This window comes from Oncorhynchus clarkii, unplaced genomic scaffold (genome assembly GCF_045791955.1).
Source record: "Oncorhynchus clarkii lewisi isolate Uvic-CL-2024 unplaced genomic scaffold, UVic_Ocla_1.0 unplaced_contig_9428_pilon_pilon, whole genome shotgun sequence".
NCBI classification, from domain to species: Eukaryota; Metazoa; Chordata; class Actinopteri; order Salmoniformes; family Salmonidae; genus Oncorhynchus; species Oncorhynchus clarkii.
In genome coordinates this window covers 1-21,151 of record NW_027258304.1, presented here as the reverse complement: position 1 = coordinate 21,151, position 21,151 = coordinate 1, and the positions used below count along the sequence as shown (strand labels likewise).

Below are 21,151 nucleotides of genomic sequence, written 5' to 3'. Positions count from 1 at the left end.
CTTGTCCATTCACCCACTGAATGTTACACAGACACAATCCATGTCTCAAGGCTTAAAAATCCTTCTTTAACTTGTCTCCTCCCCTTCACCTACACTGATTGAAGCCAAATGATCGTTAGTCGCCCTGTGTGTGTATCCTAGTGATCGTTAGTCGCCCTGTGTGTGTATCCTAGTGATCGTTACTCTCCCTGTGTGTGTATCCTAGTGATCGTTACTCTCCCTGTGTGTGTATCCTAGTGATCGTTAGTCGCCCTGTGTGTGTATCCTAGTGATCGTTAGTTGCCCTGTGTGTGTATCCTAGTGATCGTTACTCTCCCTGTGTGTGTATCCTAGTGATCGTTACTCTCCCTGTGTGTGTATCCTAGTGATCGTTACTCTCCCTGTGTGTGTATCCAAGTGATCGTTACTCGCCCTGTGTGTGTATCCTAGTGATCGTTACTCGCACCGGGTGTGTATCCAAGTGATCGTTACTCGCCCTGTGTGTGTATATTATAACTCGTATTATTACCTGTTTTCTTTCTCTCTACATTGTTGTGAAGTCAGTCAGCATTTCTCTGTTAGTCTACACCTGTTGTTCACCAAGCATTTCACTGTTAGTCTACACCTGTTGTTTACCAAGCATTTCACTGTTAGTCTACACCTGTTGTTTACAAAGCATTTCACTGTTAGTCTACATCTGTTGTTTACAAAGCATTTCACTGTTAGTCTACATCTGTTGTTTACAAAGCATTTCACTGTTAGTCTACACCTGTTGTTCACAAAGAATCTGACAAATACAATTTGATTTGTTAAGGCTTTATTAAAAGGTGAATTACCTGGATACCTGTGCTGAGGTTAGCAAGTCATAAGTCACCATCAGACCAGAGCACGACTGGTGAGTATAGTCTGGCAAAGACTGAAACTAGTCAACAGGGCAGAGATAAAATGACTCAGAGTTGATACAACAATATTTAAAAACAACTTAAATAACTAAATATACACAGGAGAGGGTTGTGCTACAAATCTCATTAAGACCACGGAATGCTTTCATTTAATCCCTCTTTAACTAGTCAACACCAGGGTTGTGGTTAGAGGACAGCTGTTTGTTAAGGCAAATAATATCAGCATCTTCTTTCAAACGGACAGAAAACCACAAACCATTTCAGTTTCCTTTTCAAGTCTAGATATGCAAAACAAAAAGGCACAGCAGGTGTGTTTGTGTGTCGTCGTGGTTACTGGGAGACGGTAGAGTTGGAGTTTTTGGCGCGGGCCGCCAGTTTCTGCCGCAGCTCTCTGATGTTCTGCATCAACTCCCTCTCTCTGCAGTCCAGCTCCCCTCGACCCCGGTCCAGAGAGACTGAGAAAACAAGACACCACAGGACTCTTCAGGGACTTACTGTATGGATGTACACTCAGCAATATTAGTGGGAACACTGAATAACGTCTTGGTAGATGAGAATTCTGTTGATATTTTCTTCTGGAGTACAGACCTGTAGAAACAGTGAATGTAGATTTGTTTCTATTGGTATTGACTGTACATGTGTTTATTCCAGGTGTAACTCTGTGTTTCTATTGGTATTGACTGTACATGTGTTTATTCCAGGTGTAACTGTTTCTATTGGTATTGACTGTACATGTGTTTATTCCAGGTGTAACTCTGTTTCTATTGGTATTGACTGTACATGTGTTTATTCCAGGTGTAACTCTGTTTCTATTGGTATTGACTGTACATGTGTTTATTCCAGGTGTAACTCTGTGTTTCTATTGGTATTGACTGTACATGTGTTTATTCCAGGTGTAACTCTGTGTTTCTATTGGTATTGACTGTACATGTGTTTATTCCAGGTGTAACTCTGTTTCTATTGGTATTGACTGTACATGTGTTTATTCCAGGTGTAACTCTGTTTCTATTGGTATTGACTGTACATGTGTTTATTCCAGGTGTAACTGTGTTTCTATTGGTATTGACTGTACATGTGTTTATTCCAGGTGTAACTCTGTTTCTATTGGTATTGACTGTACATGTGTTTATTCCAGGTGTAACTCTGTTTCTATTGGTATTGACTGTACATGTGTTTATTCCAGGTGTAACTGTGTTTCTATTGGTATTGACTGTACATGTGTTTATTCCAGGTGTAACTCTGTTTCTATTGGTATTGACTGTACATGTGTTTATTCCAGGTGTAACTCTGTTTCTATTGGTATTGACTGTACATGTGTTTATTCCAGGTGTAACTGTGTTTCTATTGGTATTGACTGTACATGTGTTTATTCCAGGTGTAACTCTGTTTCTATTGGTATTGACTGTACATGTGTTTATTCCAGGTGTAACTCTGTTTTGTGTCGCACTGCTTTGCTTCATCTTGGCCAGGTCGCAGTTGTAAATAAGAACCTGTTCTCAACTGGTCTACCTGGTTAAATAAAGGTGACATAAAGAGTGGTACAGACAGTCAGAAACACTCACAGCAAGTGGAGGAGTCTGAGGTGGACTGGTTGTTTAGACAGATGTTGTTGGGACTGTGACGTTGTTGAGACTGATGAGGACCAGGAGAAGCAACAGGATTGGGAAGCAGGCCACTAGTGGAGCACGGAGACCTGGCTCTCATCTCCCACTGTTGACCTGCCAAAACATACTGTATTAGTCACCAACACCCCACACACTGCCTGCCTTAGAGGAACACTGTAACCTTCAACATCAACTATTAGCTTAGAGGAACACTAACCGTCAACATCAACTATTAGCTTAGAGGAACACTGTAACCTTCAACATCAACTATTAGCTTAGAGGAACACTAACCTTCAACTATTAGCTTAGATGAACACTGTAACCTTCAACATCAACTATTAGCTTAGAGGAACACTGTAACCTTCAACTATTAGCTTAGAGGAACACTGACATCTTCAACATCAACTATTAGCTTAGAGGAACACTGTAACCTTCAACATCAACTATTAGCTTAGAGGAACACTGTAACCTTCAACATCAACTATTAGCTTAGATGAACACTGTAACCTTCAACTATTAGCTTAGAGGAACACTGACACCTTCAACATCAACTATTAGCTTAGAGGAACACTGTAACCTTCAACTATTAGCTTAGAGGAACACTGTAACCTTCAACATCAACTATTAGCTTAGAGGAACACTGTAACCTTCAACTATTAGCTTAGAGGAACACTGTAACCTTCAACATCAACTATTAGCTTAGAGGAACACTGTAACCTTCAACTATTAGCTTAGAGGAACACTGTAACCTTCAACATCAGCTATTAGCTTAGAGGAACACTGTAACCTTCAACATCAACTATTAGCTTAGATGAACACTGTAATCTTCAACTATTAGCTAAGAGGAACACTGTAACCTTCAACATCAGCTATTAGCTTAGAGGAACACTGACACCAACTATTAGCTTAGAGGAACACTGTAACCTTCAACATCAACTATTAGCTTAGATGAACACTGTAATCTTCAACTATTAGCTTAGAGCAGGGGTGTCAAAGTCAAATGGACGGAGGGCCAAATAAAAAAATCAGCTACAAGACGAGGGCCGGACTGTTCGAATGTTCATTGAAAAATTTTTAAATGACGCATATAGTCTAGTGAACCTAATTGAACCTACTGAAAACCTAACAAATATATTACAATATGATCAGATAAATAAAGCAATATTTTCTTATGGCTCTGTCAGTAATCTTTAATTTTCAACAGACACAAAAGACAAATTTCCTTTATATAAATATCCCCATAACATGAACATTAAATGAAAGAAACCGGTATTCAAGGCACCATCAGTAGACTATATTTTCTATTTTAGCAAAAGTGGGCTAAATTTACTTCAAAGAAAAAACAATAATAGCAATTTTCTATCATCCACTCAACTGAAATATTTTTAAAATATAATTGGATTGAAATACAAAAAAATAAAGTGCAAAAATCTATTAATCAAAAACAACACTTTGTTTAAGGAGAAGTAACATGCAGTGAAAACAAATATTACATTTTAACTTTTAAACTTGAACTGAGTAAAAACTCTAAATATGTGATTGCACAGTAATGTTCACTTGTTTGAGGTTGAGGGTGATACTTGGTGGTGTCCCATCTTTTCCACAAGTTCATCAATGTTCGGGGTAAGGCTCTGAGCTGAAGAAATCCTCAGAATTGAGTGGAGGTGTTCAGCAGTAAGTCGACTTCTGTGTGATGTTTTGTTCAGGTTCATCAAAGAAAACAGTTGTTCACACAGGTATGTGCTGCCAAACATAGACAACGTTTGAGCAGCCTGGATGCGCAGCTGGGGCATTGTGCCGGGGAGGAAACGGGCGAACTCCGCAGCACCCACTGCCGCATATTTTGCCCTCAGTGCATCATTGCATTGGAGGTCAATCAACTCCATTTGGAGGTTTGGTGGTGAGCTTTCCACGTCAACAGCAAATGGGTTACCGAGCAGTTCCAACCTGCTTTTTTGTGCTTCAAAGTCAGCAAATCGGCGTCGAAAGTCAGCGGCAAGCATACCTATTTTATCAGCCAACTGTGTGCTCGGGAACGCACTGGTAGAGAGCTTCTCTTTCATGGTCTGGCAGCTGGGAAAGTGGCTCAAATTTTCTTTCCGCATCTGCGTCTCCCACAGAGTCAGTTTGGTTTTAAATGCCTTCACTGTACTGTACATATCAGAGATGACACGATCCCGACCCTGCAGCTGCAAGTTTATTGCATTCAGATGACTCGTAATGTCACACAGAAAAGCCATTTCACACAGAAACATTTCGTCTCGGAGTTGTGTTGTGTCTTTCCCTTTGCTGTCCAAGAACAGACAAATCTCCTCACGAAGCTCGAAACATCTTTGAAGCACCTTTCCCTGGCTTAGCCATCGCACCTCTGTGTGATAAGGCAAATCACCATGCTCCGTTTCTAACTCCGTCAGAAATGCCTTGAACTGGCGGTGATTCAAACCTTTGGCTCTGATAAAGTTAACTGTGCGCGTGATGATGCTCATTACATGCTCCATTTTCAAGGCTTTACCGCACAACGCTTCCTGGTGTATGATACAATGATAAGCTGTCAGCTCACCTGTCGCGTTTTCCTCTTGCATCTTTTCCCGTATCTTCGCCACCAGTCCGCTCCTGTGTCCACACATCGCAGGTGCTCCGTCGGTTGTCAAACCCACGAGTTTTTCCCAAGGCAGCTCCATCTCATTTACACATCTTGACACCTCTTCATACAAATCATGCCCCGTAGTTGTGCCATGCATAGGACGTAAAGCCAAAAACTCCTCTGTCACGCTTAGGTTGGAGTCCACTCCGCGGATGAAAATTGACAACTGGGCAATGTCAGAAATGTCGGTGCTCTCATCCACAGCCAAGGAATATGCAATAAAATCTTTTCCCTTTTTCACAAGCTGCTCTTTTAGATTGATGGACAACTGGTCTACTCTCTCGGCAATGGTGTTTCTGCTCAGACTCACATTTAAAAAGAGTTGCCTTTTTTCTGGGCAAACTTCGTCACAAACTTTAATCATGCAGTTTTTGATGAAATCCCCCTCCGTAAATGGCCGGGCTGATTTAGCGATCTCTTCTGCCAAAATAAAACTGGCCTTGACAGCAGCCTGGCCTTGTGATTTGGCTTTTTTGAACAGAGCCTGTCGAGATTTGAGGCCTCGTTTTAATTCCTCTGCCTTTTGTAGCCTTTGTTCCATGTCCATATTCTTGTTTTTGTCCGCGTGTTTCGTTTCATAATGTCGTCTCAGATTATACTCTTTCAGTACCGCCACACTTTCTCCACACAGAAGACACACAGGTTTTCCAGCTACCTTCGTGAACATATACTCCGAATCCCACCTTGTTTGAAACCCCCGGTTCTCAGTATCCACCTTCCGTTTTGCCATTTTTGATGGGTATCTGAAAGTTAATTTTACTGTGATGCTGACGACTGCTGTGCCAATAAATATTGAAATGAAGCAGCCTACTGCTCGGTGCGTCACCTTTGCATTGTGGGAAATGTAGTATTGGTGCGTGTAAAAGATCTGCGGGCTGCCGGCTTGCTGCGGGCCGGTTCTAATAATAAATCAAGATCATCCCAGGGGCCGTAAAAAACCTTCTTGCGGGCCGGATGTGGCCCGCGGGCCTTGACTCTGACATATGTGGCTTAGAGGAACACTGTAACCTTCAACATCAACTATTAGCTTAGAGGAACACTGTAACCTTCAACATCAACTATTAGCTTAGATGAACACTGTAACCTTCAACTATTAGCTTAGAGGAACACTGACACCTTCAACATCAACTATTAGCTTAGAGGAACACTGTAACCTTCAACTATTAGCTTAGAGGAACACTGTAACCTTCAACATCAACTATTAGCTTAGAGGAACACTAACCTTCAACTATTAGCTTAGAGGAACACTGTAACCTTCAACATCAACTATTAGCTTAGAGGAACACTGTAACCTTCAACTATTAGCTTAGAGGAACACTGTAACCTTCAACATCAGCTATTAGCTTAGAGGAACACTGACACCAACTATTAGCTTAGAGGAACACTGTAACCTTCAACATCAACTATTAGCTTAGATGAACACTGTAATCTTCAACTATTAGCTAAGAGGAACACTGAAACCTTAGGTGACAGGACTGTAGTGTGGGTGGTGGGGTAGAATGCTCAGCATACTGCAGATAGATGTATAGAGGACCTGACTGCCTATTCCCTCCACAACATATATTTCTATGGGGCTGGGCTCACTGAGTGAGTGGTCCTGGCTCCTGCGGAGGTTGTCTCTGTGCTGCTCGTTCTCCTCTTCCTCCTGGCTGAGGAAGACTCTCCTGTTGGCCTCGGCTGTGGCTGCAGCCTGCCTCTCCTCCTCTAGCTGGGCCTTCTGAGACACCACCTCCTCCCACTGAAACGCAGAATGGCTGAACACACTGCACACCTGCTGAACACACTGCACACACCCTCTGTCCCTCTACGTCCTCATGACCTACTGTATATACCCTCCTCGACATCATCTCTCCTCCTACCCTCTGTCCCTCTACGTCCTTATGACCTACTGTATACACCCTAGAAACATCATCTACCCTCTGTCCCTCCACGTCCTAATGACCTACTGTATATACCCTCTACATCATTTCTCCTCCTACCCTCTGTCCCTCTACGTCCTCATGATCTACTGTATATACCCTCGACATCATCTCTCCTCCTACCCTCTGTCCCTCTACGTCCTCCATGATGTTAACTAGCTGCTGCTCCTTGGTGAGGGTCTCTCTGTGTAGTCCAGCCAGATGGTGGTAGTGTCTGTCCCGGGCTGCATCCTCCTGGTCTAGACGCCTCATCACCTCAGCCTGCCACTCGGTGTCCACTCCCAGCTGGCCTGCTTCAGCTAAACACTCCTCTAGAACCTGAGATGGGGAGGAGGTCAGTCTCTCTCTCTCTCCAGTCATTGTTTAATAACCCCCTATATTTCAGTGTAGAACCTGAGATGGGGAGGAGGTCAGTCTCTCTCTCTCTCCAGTCATTGTTTAATAACCCCCTATATTTCAGTCTAGAACCTGAGATGGGGAGGAGGTCAGTCTCTCTCTCTCTCCAGTCATTGTTTAATAACCCCCTATATTTCAGTCTAGAACCTGAGATGGGGAGGAGGTCAGTCTCTCTCTCTCTCCAGTCATTGTTTAATAACCCCCTATATTTCAGTCTAGAACCTGAGATGGGGAGGAGGTCAGTCTCTCTCTCTCCAGTCATTGTTTAATAACCCCCTATATTTCAGTCTCTGGAAGTATACAGTAGATGAACGCTCACCTTCTTGGTTCCCAGGCTGACGTCAGTGTCGTTGTTAAGGAGGTGTTGGAAGGTGGTCTCCTCGACCTCTGACCTGTGTCTCCTGGTATCCACCTCTGCTCTGACCTCCTGAGTCACACGCACCTGCTCCTTGGCCAGTCGCTACATCACAAGGATTACACGGTGACATCACGGTCTGGTGAATGAAGACCAAGCCATATTGTAGCTGGACAGCGTTAAAATGGCCAATGACGTGTGGCGTCTTAACTTCATGCTGCACGGAATATAATGTGAATGACGAGATGGTGTTTGTCTCAGGGGCGGGTCTCTGCACATTGTTGTTGTGATGAGGACAGTCACTGACCTGTTCAAACAGGCGTCTCTGTGCTTCCAGCTCCATCTGTCTGACTTGTATATCCTGTACTGCTGCTGCCGTCTCCTGGTCTCTGGTGTTCATCTGAGCCCAACAAACACACCATACAGTAGAGGACATATAGACACCCCATTATATACAGTATAGTACATATAGACACCCCATTATATACAGTAGAGTACATATAGACACCCCATTATATACAGTAGAGTACATATAGACACCCCATTATATACAGTAGAGTACATATAGACACCCCATTATATACAGTAGAGGACATATAGACACCCCATTATATACAGTAGAGGACATATAGACACCCCATTATATACAGTAGAGGACATATAGACACCCCATTATATACAGTAGAGGACATATAGACACCCCATTATATACAGTAGAGGACATATAGACACCCCATTATATACAGTAGAGGACATATAGACACCCCATTGTATACAGTAGAGTACATATAGACACCCCATTGTATACAGTAGAGTACATATAGACACCCCATTGTATACAGTAGAGTACATATAGACACCCCATTATATACAGTAGAGTACATATAGACACCCCATTATATACAGTAGAGGACATATAGACACCCCATTATATACAGTAGAGGACATATAGACACCCCATTATATACAGTAGAGTACATATAGACACCCCATTATATACAGTAGAGTACATATAGACACCCCATTATATACAGTAGAGTACATATAGACACCCCATTATATACAGTAGAGTACATATAGACACCCCATTATATACAGTAGAGTACATATAGACACCCCATTATATACAGTAGAGTACATATAGACACCCCATTATATACAGTAGAGTACATATAGACACCCCATTATATACAGTAGAGTACATATAGACACCCCATTATATACAGTAGAGTACATATAGACACCCCATTATATACAGTAGAGTACATATAGACACCCCATTATATACAGTAGAGTACATATAGACACCCCATTATATACAGTAGAGTACATATAGACACCCCATTATATACAGTAGAGTACATATAGACACCCCATTATATACAGTAGAGTACATATAGACACCCCATTATATACAGTAGAGTACATATAGACACCCCTTTATATACAGTAGAGTACATATAGACACCCCATTATATACAGTAGAGGACATATAGACACCCCATTATATACAGTAGAGGACATATAGACACCCCATTATATACAGTAGAGGACATATAGACACCCCATTATATACAGTAGAGGACATATAGACACCCCATTATATATAGTAGAGGACATATAGACACCCCATTATATACAGTAGAGTACATATAGACACCCCATTATATACAGTAGAGGACATATAGACACCCCATCACATTACATACAAAATAAAAGGATGGTTGAAAGAATGAATCTCTTCTTTCAATATTAAATACAGGGAGGTGACTGAAGTGAAAACAGACCTTCCTCTGTATCTGCTCGTCCAGTCTGTGTAGTTCAGTCAGTCTCTGGTCCTGCTGCTGTTTCAGGAAGCGTCTCCTGGCAGCATCCATCAGCTGGAGCTCCTTCACCTTTAACTCACGCTTCATGGCTGTTAACCTGGAGACGCATTACAGACTGTCAGAGAGACTAACCTGGGGACACATTACAGACAGTCAGAGAGACTAACCTGGGGACACATTACAGACTGTCAGAGAGACTAACCTGGAGACACAGACTGTCAGAGAGACTAACCTGGAGACGCATTACAGACTGTCAGAGAGACTAACCTGGAGACACATTACAGACTGTCAGAGAGACTAACCTGGAGACACAGGCTGTCAGAGAGACTAACCTGGGGACACATTATAGACTGTCAGAGAGACTAACCTGGGGACACATTAGACTGTCAGAGACTTACCTGGAGACACATTAGACTGTCAGAGAGACTAACCAGGGGACACATTGCAGACTGTCAGAGGGACTAACCTGGGGACGCATTACAGACTGTCAGAGAGACTAACCTGGGGACGCATTACAGACCGTCAGAGAGACTAACCTGGGGACGCATTACAGACTGTCAGAGAGACTAACCTGGGGACACAGGCTGTCAGAGAGACTAACCTGGGGACACACTACAGACGGTCAGAGAAACTAACCTGGGGACACATTACAGACTGTCAGACTAACCTGGAGATACATTACAGACTGTCAGACTAACCTGGGGACACATTACAGACTGTCAGACTAACCTGGGGACACATTACAGACTGTCAGACTAACCTGGGGATATATTACAAACTGTCAGACTAACTTGGAGACACATTACAGACTGTCAGAAAGACTAACCTGGGACACATTACAGACTGTCAGAAAGACTAACCTGGGGATGCATTACAGACTGTCAGACTAACCTGGGGACACATTACAGACTGTCAAGGAGACTAACCTGGGGATACATTACAGACTGTCAGAGAGACTAACCTGGGGACACATTACAGACTGTCAGAGGCTAACCTGGAGACACATTACAGACTGTCAGAGAGACTAACCTGGAGACACATTACAGACTGTCAGAGAGACTAACCTGGAGACACATTACAGACTGTCAGAGAGACTAACCTGGAGACACATTACAGACTGTCAGAAAGACTAACCTGGGGACACATTACAGACTGTCAGACTAACCTGGGGACACATTACAGACTGTCAGACTAACCTGGGGACACATTACAGACTGTCAAGGAGACTAACCTGGGGATACATTACAGACTGTCAGAGAGACTAACCTGGGGACACATTACAGACTGTCAGAGGCTAACCTGGAGACACATTACAGACTGTCAGAGAGACTAACCTGGAGACACATTACAGACTGTCAGAGAGACTAACCTGGAGACACATTACAGACTGTCAGAGAGACTAACATGGAGACACATTACAGACTGTTGGAGAGACTAACCTGGGGACACATCACAGACTGTCAGACTAACCTGGAGACACATTACAGACTGTCAGAAAGACTAACCTGGGGACACATTACAGACTGTCAGACTAACCTGGGGACACATTACAGACGGTCAGACTAACCTGGGGACACATTACAGACTGTCAGAGAGACTAACCTGGGGACACATTACAGACTGTCAGAGAGACTAACCTGGGGACACATTACAGACTGTCAGAGAGACTAACCTGGGGACACATTACAGACTGTCAGAGAGACTAACCTGGGGACACATTACAGACTGTCAGAGAGACTAACCTGGGGATACATTACAGACTGTCAGAGAGACTAACCTGGAGACACATTACAGACTGTCAGAGAGACTAACCTGGAGACACATTACAGACTGTCAGAGAGACTAACCTGGGACACATTACAGACTGTCAGACTAACCTGGGGACACATTACAGACTGTCAGACTAACCTGAGGACGCATTACAGACTGTCAGACTAACCTGGGGATACATTACAGACTGTCAGACTAACCTGGGGATACATTACAGACTGTCAGACTAACCTGGGGACACATTACAGACTGTCAGACTAACCTGGGGATGCATTACAGACTGTCAGACTAACCTGGGGATACATTACAGACTGTCAGACTAACCTGGGGATACATTACAGACTGTCAGACTAACCTGGGGACACACATTACAGACTGTCAGAGAGACTAACCTGGGGACACACATTACAGACTGTCAGACTAACCTGGGGACACATTACAGACTGTCAGACTAACCTGGGGACACATTACAGACTGTTAGAGAGACTAACCTGGGGACATATTACAGACTGTCAGACTAACCTTGGGACACATTACAGACTGTTAGATAAATAAACCTTGGAACACATTACAGACTGTCAGACTAACCTTGGAACACATTACAGACTGTCAGACTAACCTGGGGATACATTACAGATTGTTAGAGAGACTAACCTGGGGACATATTACAGACTGTCAGACTAACCTGGGGATACATTACAGACTGTCAGAGAGACTAACCTGGGGATGCATTACAGACTGTCAGAGAGACTAACCTGGGAACACATTACAGACGGTCAGACTAACCTGGGGACACATTACAGACTGTCAGACTAACCTGGGGATACATTACAGACTGTCAGACTAACCTGGGGATACATTACAGACTGTCAGAGAGACTAACCTGGGGATGCATTACAGACTGTCAGAGAGACTAACCTGGGAACACATTACAGACTGTCAGAGAGACTAACCTGGGAACACATTACAGACTGTCAGACTAACCTGGGGACACATTACAGACTGTCAGACTAACCTGGGGATACATTACAGACTGTCAGACTAACCTGGGGATGCATTACAGACTGTCAGATAAATAAACCTTGGAACACATTACAGACTGTCAGATAAATAAACCTTGGAACACATTACAGACTGTCAGATAAATAAACCTTGGAACACATTACAGACTGTCAGAGAGACTAACCTGGGGATGCATTACAGACTGTCAGAGAGACTAACCTGGGGATGCATTACAGACTGTCAGAGAGACTAACCTGGGAACACATTACAGACTGTCAGACTAACCTGGGGACACATTACAGACTGTCAGATAAATAAACCTTGGAACAAGGAACTCAAGTCTATTTCATCTTAATTAGTGACATCACATTTGATGGGCCTGTACCAAGTCATTTATGAGGATCAATAACTATGACATGGGAGTGTCACATTACCTCAGAATGTTCTTCCTTCTGAGGATCCTGACTGAATACTCCTCCTACATGATGCAAACACAGTTCTGGCTTGGAAAGGGGGGGGGGGGGGGCTAGTCAAATTGTACAACTGAATGTTTTCAACTGAAATGTGTCTTCCTCTCTGAATCAGAGAGGTGTGGGCGGCTGCCTTAATCGACATCCACGTCTTCGGCGCCCGGGGAACAGTGGGTTAACTGCCTTGCTCAAGGGATTCGGTCTAGCAACCTTTCGGTTACTGGCCCAATGCTCTAACCACTAGTCTACCTGCCTGCCCCTACACTCTAACCACTAGGCTACCTGCCTGCCTCTACACTCTAACCACTAGGCTACCTGCCGTCCCTACATTCTAACCACTAGGCTACCTGCCGTCCCTACACTCTATCCACTAGGCTACCTGCCGCCCCTACACTCTATCCACTAGGCTACCTGCCGCCCCTACACTCTAACCACTAGGCTACCTGCCGCCCCTACACTCTAACCACTAGGCTACCTGCCATCCCAACACTCTAACCACTAGGCTACCTGCCGCCCCTACACTCTAACCACTAGGCTACCTGCCTGCCCCTACACTCTAACCACTAGGCTACCTGCCGTCCCTACACTCTAACCACTAGGCTACCTGCCTGCCCCTACACTCTAACCACTAGGCTACCTGCCGCCCCTACACTCTAACCACTAGGCTACCTGCCGCCCCTCCACTCTAACCACTAGGCTACCTGCCTGCCCTACATTCTAACCACTAGGCTACCTGCCTGCCCCTCTACTCTAACCACTAGGCTACCTGCCTGCCCCTACACTCTAACCACTAGGCTACCTGCCTGCCCCTCCACTCTAACCACTAGGCTACCTGCCTGCCCCTCCACTCTAACCACTAGGCTACCTGCCTGCCCCTCCACTCTAACCACTAGGCTACCTGCCTGCCCCTACACTCTAACCACTAGGCTACCTGCCTGCCCCTACACTCTAACCACTAGGCTACCTGCCGCCCCTCCACTCTAACCACTAGGCTACCTGCCTGCCCCTACACTCTAACCACTAGGCTACCTGCCTGCCCCTACACTCTAACCACTAGGCTACCTGCCGTCCCTACACTCTAACCACTAGGCTACCTGCCGTCCCTACACTCTAACCACTAGGCTACCTGCCTGCCCCTACACTCTAACCACTAGGCTACCTGCCGTCCCTGCACTCTAACCACTAGGCTACCTGCCGCCCCTCCACTCTAACCACTAGGCTACCTGCCGTCCCTACACTCTAACCACTAGGCTACCTGCCGTCCCTACACTCTAACCACTAGGCTACCTGCCTGCCCCTCCACTCTAACCACTAGGCTACCTGCCGTCCCTACACTCTAACCACCTAGGCTACCTGCCGTCCCTACACTCTAACCACTAGGCTACCTGCCTGCCCCTACACTCTAACCACTAGGCTACCTGCCGTCCCTACCCTCTAACCACTAGGCTACCTGCCGGCCCTACACTCTAACCACTAGGCTACCTGCCGTCCCTACACTCTAACCACTAGGCTACCTGAATGATTGATGTAGTAATAAATTGGCAGAGATAGATGACTGTCTGTCTGTTCTCTGACCTGGTTCTCTGTTCAGCCAGCTTGCTCTCCTCTTGCTGTAGGATGTCCCTGCGTTTCTCCTCAGCCTGCTGCAGTATCTCCTGCTGGGTGTACCATGCCTCGTCCTCAGCCTGCCTCTGAACCGCCTTCGCACGCAGCTCCTGCACCGCCTGCCTGGAGAGACACGCACACATATCTGACACTGTTCTTTGACACAAATACTGAAGAAGGCTTTGACCGAAACGTCCGTGTCAAGCTTTTCCCCCTTGCTACTGCAAGAAAAACAGAGATAAGATATTAAAGAGTTTGAGTTTGACTTTGTGTGAACCTTATCGTCTTTGCCAGTGTTCTAGAATGCCACAGAAAGGATAAGATGCCAATGATATAATCTGACCTCTCTCTGAGGTAGTCCACTTCCTGTTGGCGTATCCTCTCTCTCTCCTGAGACTGGTACTCCACTATGTAGGTGGGGTACTTGTTGAAGACAGGGTACTGTCCCCTGGTCAGAGGCTGAAAGTCATCCAGCATGTTCCTGGGGTGGATGTCTGCTGGGGTGCTCTCCATCAGCCTGTATGTCTCATTTATCACAGAGCTGATGTCCAGGTTGTTACGGTGGTGGAAGAAATACTGGCAGGGAGAGAAAGAGGGAGGCAGGGAGAGAAAGAGGGAGGCAGGGAGAGAAAGAGGGAGGCAGGGAGAGAAAGAGGGAGGCAGGGAGAGAAAGAGGGAGGCAGGGAGAGAAAGAGGGAGGCAGGGAGAGAATCAAGGGTGCATTTTCCCTTCATGAAGAAGAAGGTACATATACTGTAGCTGCAAGCAGCAATGAGCAGGGTTCATAGGATGGCAGAAAGGACACCTGGGTAATAGTTAAGATATCAACACCAAACGGAATAGGGTTCATCATGGTAATGTCTCTGATGACCCTAGAAAGTTCCACGTTGACAGGCCATTGTGGAGTGGATTTACAAAGGATTTAAAATGGACTCTTAAATGTTGATTTCCTGATTTATCAATAACTCAACCATCTCGTTAATTAAGCAAAAACATTTTAAAAATGTTTAATACAAAATAAAGAAGGTTTAAAAGTCCCTGACTGACCTTATGGCAGAATCACATTAGTGGAAACCAAGACTGTTCTCAGGGCAAGCTTAGTTGTAGCTAAATATGTTAAGTTTCTTATCGGGGAAAATGTATAGTGTTTTAGCTAACCCTTAACCAGATGTTCCTAACCTACCATGTTAATTCTCTTAACCTGCTACGAAAAGTCACTTCTTCTAGTCAAACCCGGCAGACCTGCCCTGAGAACAGTGTGAATATCCACTCAGTGTGACCGTGCTTTGATGGGTCCTTGAGGCAAATTTGTTCAGCATGAGAAAAGTCACCTACATACAAAGTTCCAAGCCTCTAGGTCAAGGGGTATTCAACTGGGGGTGAACCCATTGTGGATGACCTACCTACAGTAGAAAGGAGGAGAATATCTTTATTCTAATGATGTCAACTTTATTTCTCAACTCCTTATAATGAGCCAATCACACTCATTGGAGCAGCTGACAAAAGGCTTTGAAAAGGCCCTTGCTAATAGACTACCAGTACGATAAGTACCGATGGCTGCTGGTAGGATTTCTGGACTAACCTTTGTTTAACCAGCTAAACAGCTGCTCTTAGGAAAAAGGACACTTCCTCATCCAATTACAAAACGTGTTGAGGTCAAAATAATGAAACACTATTTACCTAATCTATTCATTTAAAAAAAAAAAAAAGATTACTTCTCCTTGACATTATCATTGACCTGATGATAAGACATGTGCATTTAATTATTATTATTTTTGCTAATTTATGATGGGGGGTCCCTGGGAGGGGTTCTGGGAATGGGTCCCTGGGAGGGGGTTCTGGGAATGGGTCCCTGGGGAAGGGGTCCCTGGAGGGGGTCCCTGGCCAAGAAAAGGTTGAAGACCCCTGCTGTAGGTCAACATATATAGTGGCATATAGTCATAACAGGAAGTCATATAAAGGGCCTAACCAATGAAAGTGTCCCTTCCCATGGTTTATATAAAACATCTTACCGTAAACCTTCCCATGGTTTATATAAAACCTCTTACCGTAAACCTTCCCATGGTTTATATAAAACATCTTACCGTAAACCTTCCCATGGTTTATATAAAACCTCTTACCGTAAACCTTCCCATGGTTTATATAAAACCTCTTACCGTAAACCTTCCCATGGTTTACATAAAACCTCTTACCGTAAACCTTCCCATGGTTTATATAAAACATCTTACCGTAAACCTTCCCATGGTTTATATAAAACATCTTACCTCAAACCTTCCCATGGTTTATATAAAACCTCTTACCTCAAAGTCCTCTTTGTGGCTGCAGAGCAGTAGTGGGGCACGGCAGCAGGTGACATATGAGACCACAGATACCAATAAGAAGGCAGGATGGTTAGAGAAGACGTTGTCAAACAGTTTGAGCCACTCATCTCTGGTCAGCACCTCAGAGAACAGAGTCTCTAACAGGGGCCACACATACAGCTGGAGGAGAGAGAGGAGCGAGAGGAGAGAGAGGAGAGAGAGGGGAGAGAGGAGAGAGAGGAGAGAGAGGGAGAGAAGAGAGGAGAGAGAGGAGAGAGAGAGAGAGAGAGAGAGAGAGAGAGAGAGAGAGAGAGAGGAGATAGGAGAGAGAGAGAGGAGAGAGAGGGGAGATAGAGGTTATTCAAGAGTTTGAGCCACTCATCTCTGGTCAGCACCTCAGAGAACAGAGTCTCTAACAGGGGCCACACATACAGCTGGAGGAGAGAGAGGGGAGAGAGGAGAGAGAGGAGAGAGAGGAGAGAGAAGAGAGAGAGGAGAGATAGAGAGAGAGAGAGAGACAGACAGAGAGAGAGGAGCGAGAGGAGATAGAGGTTATTAAAGAGTTTCAGACACTTTTCTCTGGTCAACATCTCGGAGAACAGAGTCTCTAACAGCGAGTGGAAATGTATCACTGAACGCTTGTTTGTGGGAGCAGATAAAATAACAACCGTACAATACTAGTGTCATTATAATACAGTTGTAACGGGAGTTTAAAAAGAGATATCCTGGTCGTCTCACCTGAGAGGTGACTCCACAGTCGATGAGGTGCTGCAGCAGTTCCTTGTCATGGTGAGCCAGAACATTCTCTGCCATGCTCAGTACGTTGAGAGGAGGGTTGGGGAAGTATTCAAACCAGTGCTGGCACCAGTTCACTGCAAAGGACAAACAAAACTGTCAATACCCTATTTTACAACCAAAGTTACATAAACAAGGTACACTAAAAAACAAACTGAAAAAGTGACAAATATTCAGCAACTCTAAGTTAGCAAACAGGGCCGACATGAAAGGACAAGTGAAACATGATTCAGTTTCTAGTAGTGTGTGTACTGTGTGTACTATGTATACTGTGTGTGCTTTGTGTATTGTGTATACTGTTTGTACTGTGTGTACAGTGTGTATTGTGTATACTGTGTGTATTATGTATACTGTGTGTACAGTGTATACTGTGTGTACTGTGTATACTGTGTGTACAGTGTATACTGTGTGTATTGTGTATACTGTGTGTACAGTGTATACTGTGTGTATTGTGTATACTGTGTGTACAGTGTGTATTGTGTATACTGTGTATACAGTGTATACTGTGTGTACAGTGTGTATTGTGTGTACAGTGTGTATTGTGTATACTGTGTATACTGTGTGTACAGTGTGTATTGTGTGTACAGTGTGTATTGTGTATACTGTGTGTATTGTGTATACAGTGTGTATTGTGTGTACAGTGTGTATTGTGTATACTGTGTGTATTGTGTATACTGTGTGTACAGTGTATACTGTGTGTACAGTGTGTATTGTGTGTACAGTGTGTACTGTGTGTACTGTGTATACTGTGTGTACTGTGTGTACAGTGTGTACTGTGTGTACAGTGTGTACAGTGTGTATTGTGTGTACAGTGTGTACTGTGTATACTGTGTGTACTGTGTGTACAGTGTGTACTGTGTATACTGTGTGTACTGTGTGTACTGTGTGTACTGTGTGTATTGTGTATACTGTGTATACTGTGTGTACTGTGTGTACTGTGTGTATTGTGTATACTGTGTATACTGTGTATACTGTGTGTACTGTGTATACTGTGTGTATTGTGTATACTGTGTGTACAGTGTGTATTGTGTATACTGTGTATACTGTGTGTACTGTGTATACTGTGTATACTGTGTATACTGTGTGTACAGTACCTATAGTGGTGGCGACCACTTCAAAACAGAGCAGAGGGTTATTCTGGAAGAGCTTGACGAAGGGAAACGCCATCAGAGGGAGGTAGTCTGTCTCTCCAAAGATGGCCGCCCAGTGGGCTAGTGCAGACAACACTCTGTAGGCAGACAAGAGACGGAAATGACAGCACTGTCAGATACACCCATCATGATTCAGGGAAATGACAGCACTGTCAGATATACCCATCATGATTCATGGAAATGACAGCACTGTCAGATACACCCATCATGATTCAGGGAAATGACAGCACTGTCAGATATACCCATCATGATTCAGGGAAATGACAGCACTGTCAGATATACCCATCATGATTCATGGAAATGACAGCACTGTCAGATATACCCATCATGATTCAGGGAAATGACAGCACTGTCAGATATACCCATCATGATTCAGGGAAATGACAGCACTGTCAGATATACCCATCATGATTCAGGGAAATGACAGCACTGTCAGATATACCTATCATGATTCAGGGAAATGACAGCACTGCCAGATACACCCATCATGATTCAGGGAAATGACAGCACTGTCAGATACACCCATCATGATTCAGGGAAATGACAGCACTGTCAGATATACCCATCGTGATTCAGGTAAATGACAGCACTGTCAGATATACCCATCATGATTCAGGGAAATGACAGCACTGTCAGATACACCCATCATGATTCAGGGAAATGACAGCACTGTCAGATATACCCATCATGATTCATGGAAATGACAGCACTGTCAGATATACCCATCATGATTCAGGGAAATGACAGCACTGTCAGATACACCCATCATGATTCAGGGAAATGACAGCACTGTCAGATACACCCATCATGATTCAGGGAAATGACAGCACTGTCAGATATACCCATCATGATTCAGGGAAATGACAGCACTGTCAGATATACCCATCATGATTCAGGGAAATGACAGCACTGTCAGATATACCCATCATAATTCAGGGAAATGACAGCACTGTCAGATACACCCATCATGATTCAGGGAAATGACAGCACTGTCAGATATACCCATCACGATTCATGGAAATGACAGCACTGTCAGATATACCCATCACAAGAATTAATCATCAAGGACGTTTTGATAAAAATTGAAGAACCATTAGCTCCTACTATGAATAATTCCATATGATCTGAACGTGCCCAGGCCAACATGACAGCAGGCCCATAGTGCCAGCCAGGTAAGTGGTAAGTATACCGTTGAAGTCCCCGCTGCAGTTTGTGGCTCTTGATGGGGTATCGCTCCTGGATGCTGAGGTAGGCAGAGTGCAGGCCTTTATCGGTCAGACTGCTGAAAGCTGCGTGGTTCTCTGGCAGACGCAGGAGGGACCTCCACACAAACATCCTGACAAATAAAACGCATGATCATCATAATGGAACCCGTTTACTGTAGTGTCTAACGGAGCACCGTTTACTGTAGTGTCTAAAGGAGCACCGTTTACTGTAGTGTCGACAGGAGCACCGTTTACTGTAGTGTCGACAGGAGCACCGTTTACTGTCGTGTCTAAAGGAGCACCGTTTACTGTCGTGTCTAGAGGAGCACCGTTTACTGTGGTGTCTAAAGGAGCACCGTTTACTGTAGTGTCTAAGGGAGCACCGTTTACTGTAGTGTCGACAGGAGCACCGTTTACTGTAGTGTCTAACGGAGCACCGTTTACTGTAGTGTTGACAGGAGCACCGTTTACTGTAGTGTCGACAGGAGCACCGTTTACTGTAGTGTCTAAAGGAGCACCGTTTACTGTAGTGTCTAAGGGAGCACCGTTTACTGTAGTGTTGACAGGAGCACCGTTTACTGTGGTGTCTAAAGGAGCACCGTTTACTGTAGTGTCGATAGGAGCACTGTTTACTGTAGTGTCTAAAGGAGCACCGTTTACTGTAGTGTCGACAGGAGCACCGTTTACTGTGGTGTCTAAAGGAGCACCGTTTACTGTGGTGTCTAAAGAAGCACCGTTTACTGTGGTGTCTTGGGGAGCACCGTTTACTGTAGTGTCTAAAGGAGCACCGTTTACTGTGGTGTCTAAAGGAGCACCGTTTACTGTAGTGTTTAAAGGAGCACCGTTTACTGTAGTGTCTAAAGGAGCACCGTTTACTGTGGTGTCTTAAGGAGCACTGTTTACTGTAGTGTCTAAAGGAGCACCGTTTACTGTCGTGTCGAAAGGAGCACCGTTTACTGTCGTGTCGAAAGGAGCACAGTTTACTGTAGTGTCTAAAGGAGCACCGTTTACTGTCGTGTCTAAAGGAGCACCGTTTACTGTAGTGTCTAAAGGAGCACCGTTTACTGTAGTGTCTAAAGGAGCACCGTTTACTGTAGTGTCTAAAGGAGCACCGTTTGCTGTAGTGTTTAAAGGAGCACCGTTTACTGTGGTGTCTAAAGGAGCACCGTTTACTGTAGTGTCTAAAGGAGCACCGTTTACTGTAGTGTCTAAAGGAGCACCGTTTACT

At 44.5% G+C, this 21,151-nt stretch overlaps 1 protein-coding gene across 1 annotated transcript; it reads right to left on the bottom strand.

The window, feature by feature from the left end:
- Positions 1-779: 779 nt before the first annotated feature.
- Positions 780-20,053, bottom strand: LOC139396594 (TBC1 domain family member 31-like). Its single transcript, XM_071143543.1, has 13 exons — positions 19,908-20,053; positions 18,662-18,795; positions 17,511-17,644; positions 16,773-16,952; positions 14,816-15,048; positions 14,443-14,595; positions 9,587-9,722; positions 8,107-8,199; positions 7,764-7,904; positions 7,172-7,366; positions 6,714-6,867; positions 2,444-2,599; positions 780-1,336 (listed from the first exon to the last, which is right to left on the bottom strand). Exons 1-13 carry the CDS (start codon positions 20,051-20,053, stop codon positions 1,212-1,214), a joined length of 1,980 nt encoding a protein of 659 aa, XP_070999644.1. The 3' UTR covers positions 780-1,211.
- Positions 20,054-21,151: the final 1,098 nt, after the last annotated feature.

What these genes read in the sequence shown, in the direction of transcription:
- LOC139396594 (XM_071143543.1), bottom strand. Translation starts at nt 20,053, where the DNA reads ATGTTTGTGTGGAGGTCCCTCCTGCGTCTGCCAGAGAACCACGCAGCT. An exon ending in TCAGCCTGGGAACCAAGAAG is followed by an intron (nt 7,367 to 7,763) that starts GTGAGCGTTCAT and finishes TCCCCATCTCAG; the next exon opens with GTTCTAGAGGAGTGTTTAGC. An exon ending in AGGACGTAGAGGGACAGAGG is followed by an intron (nt 6,868 to 7,171) that starts GTAGGAGGAGAG and finishes TCTGCGTTTCAG; the next exon opens with TGGGAGGAGGTGGTGTCTCA.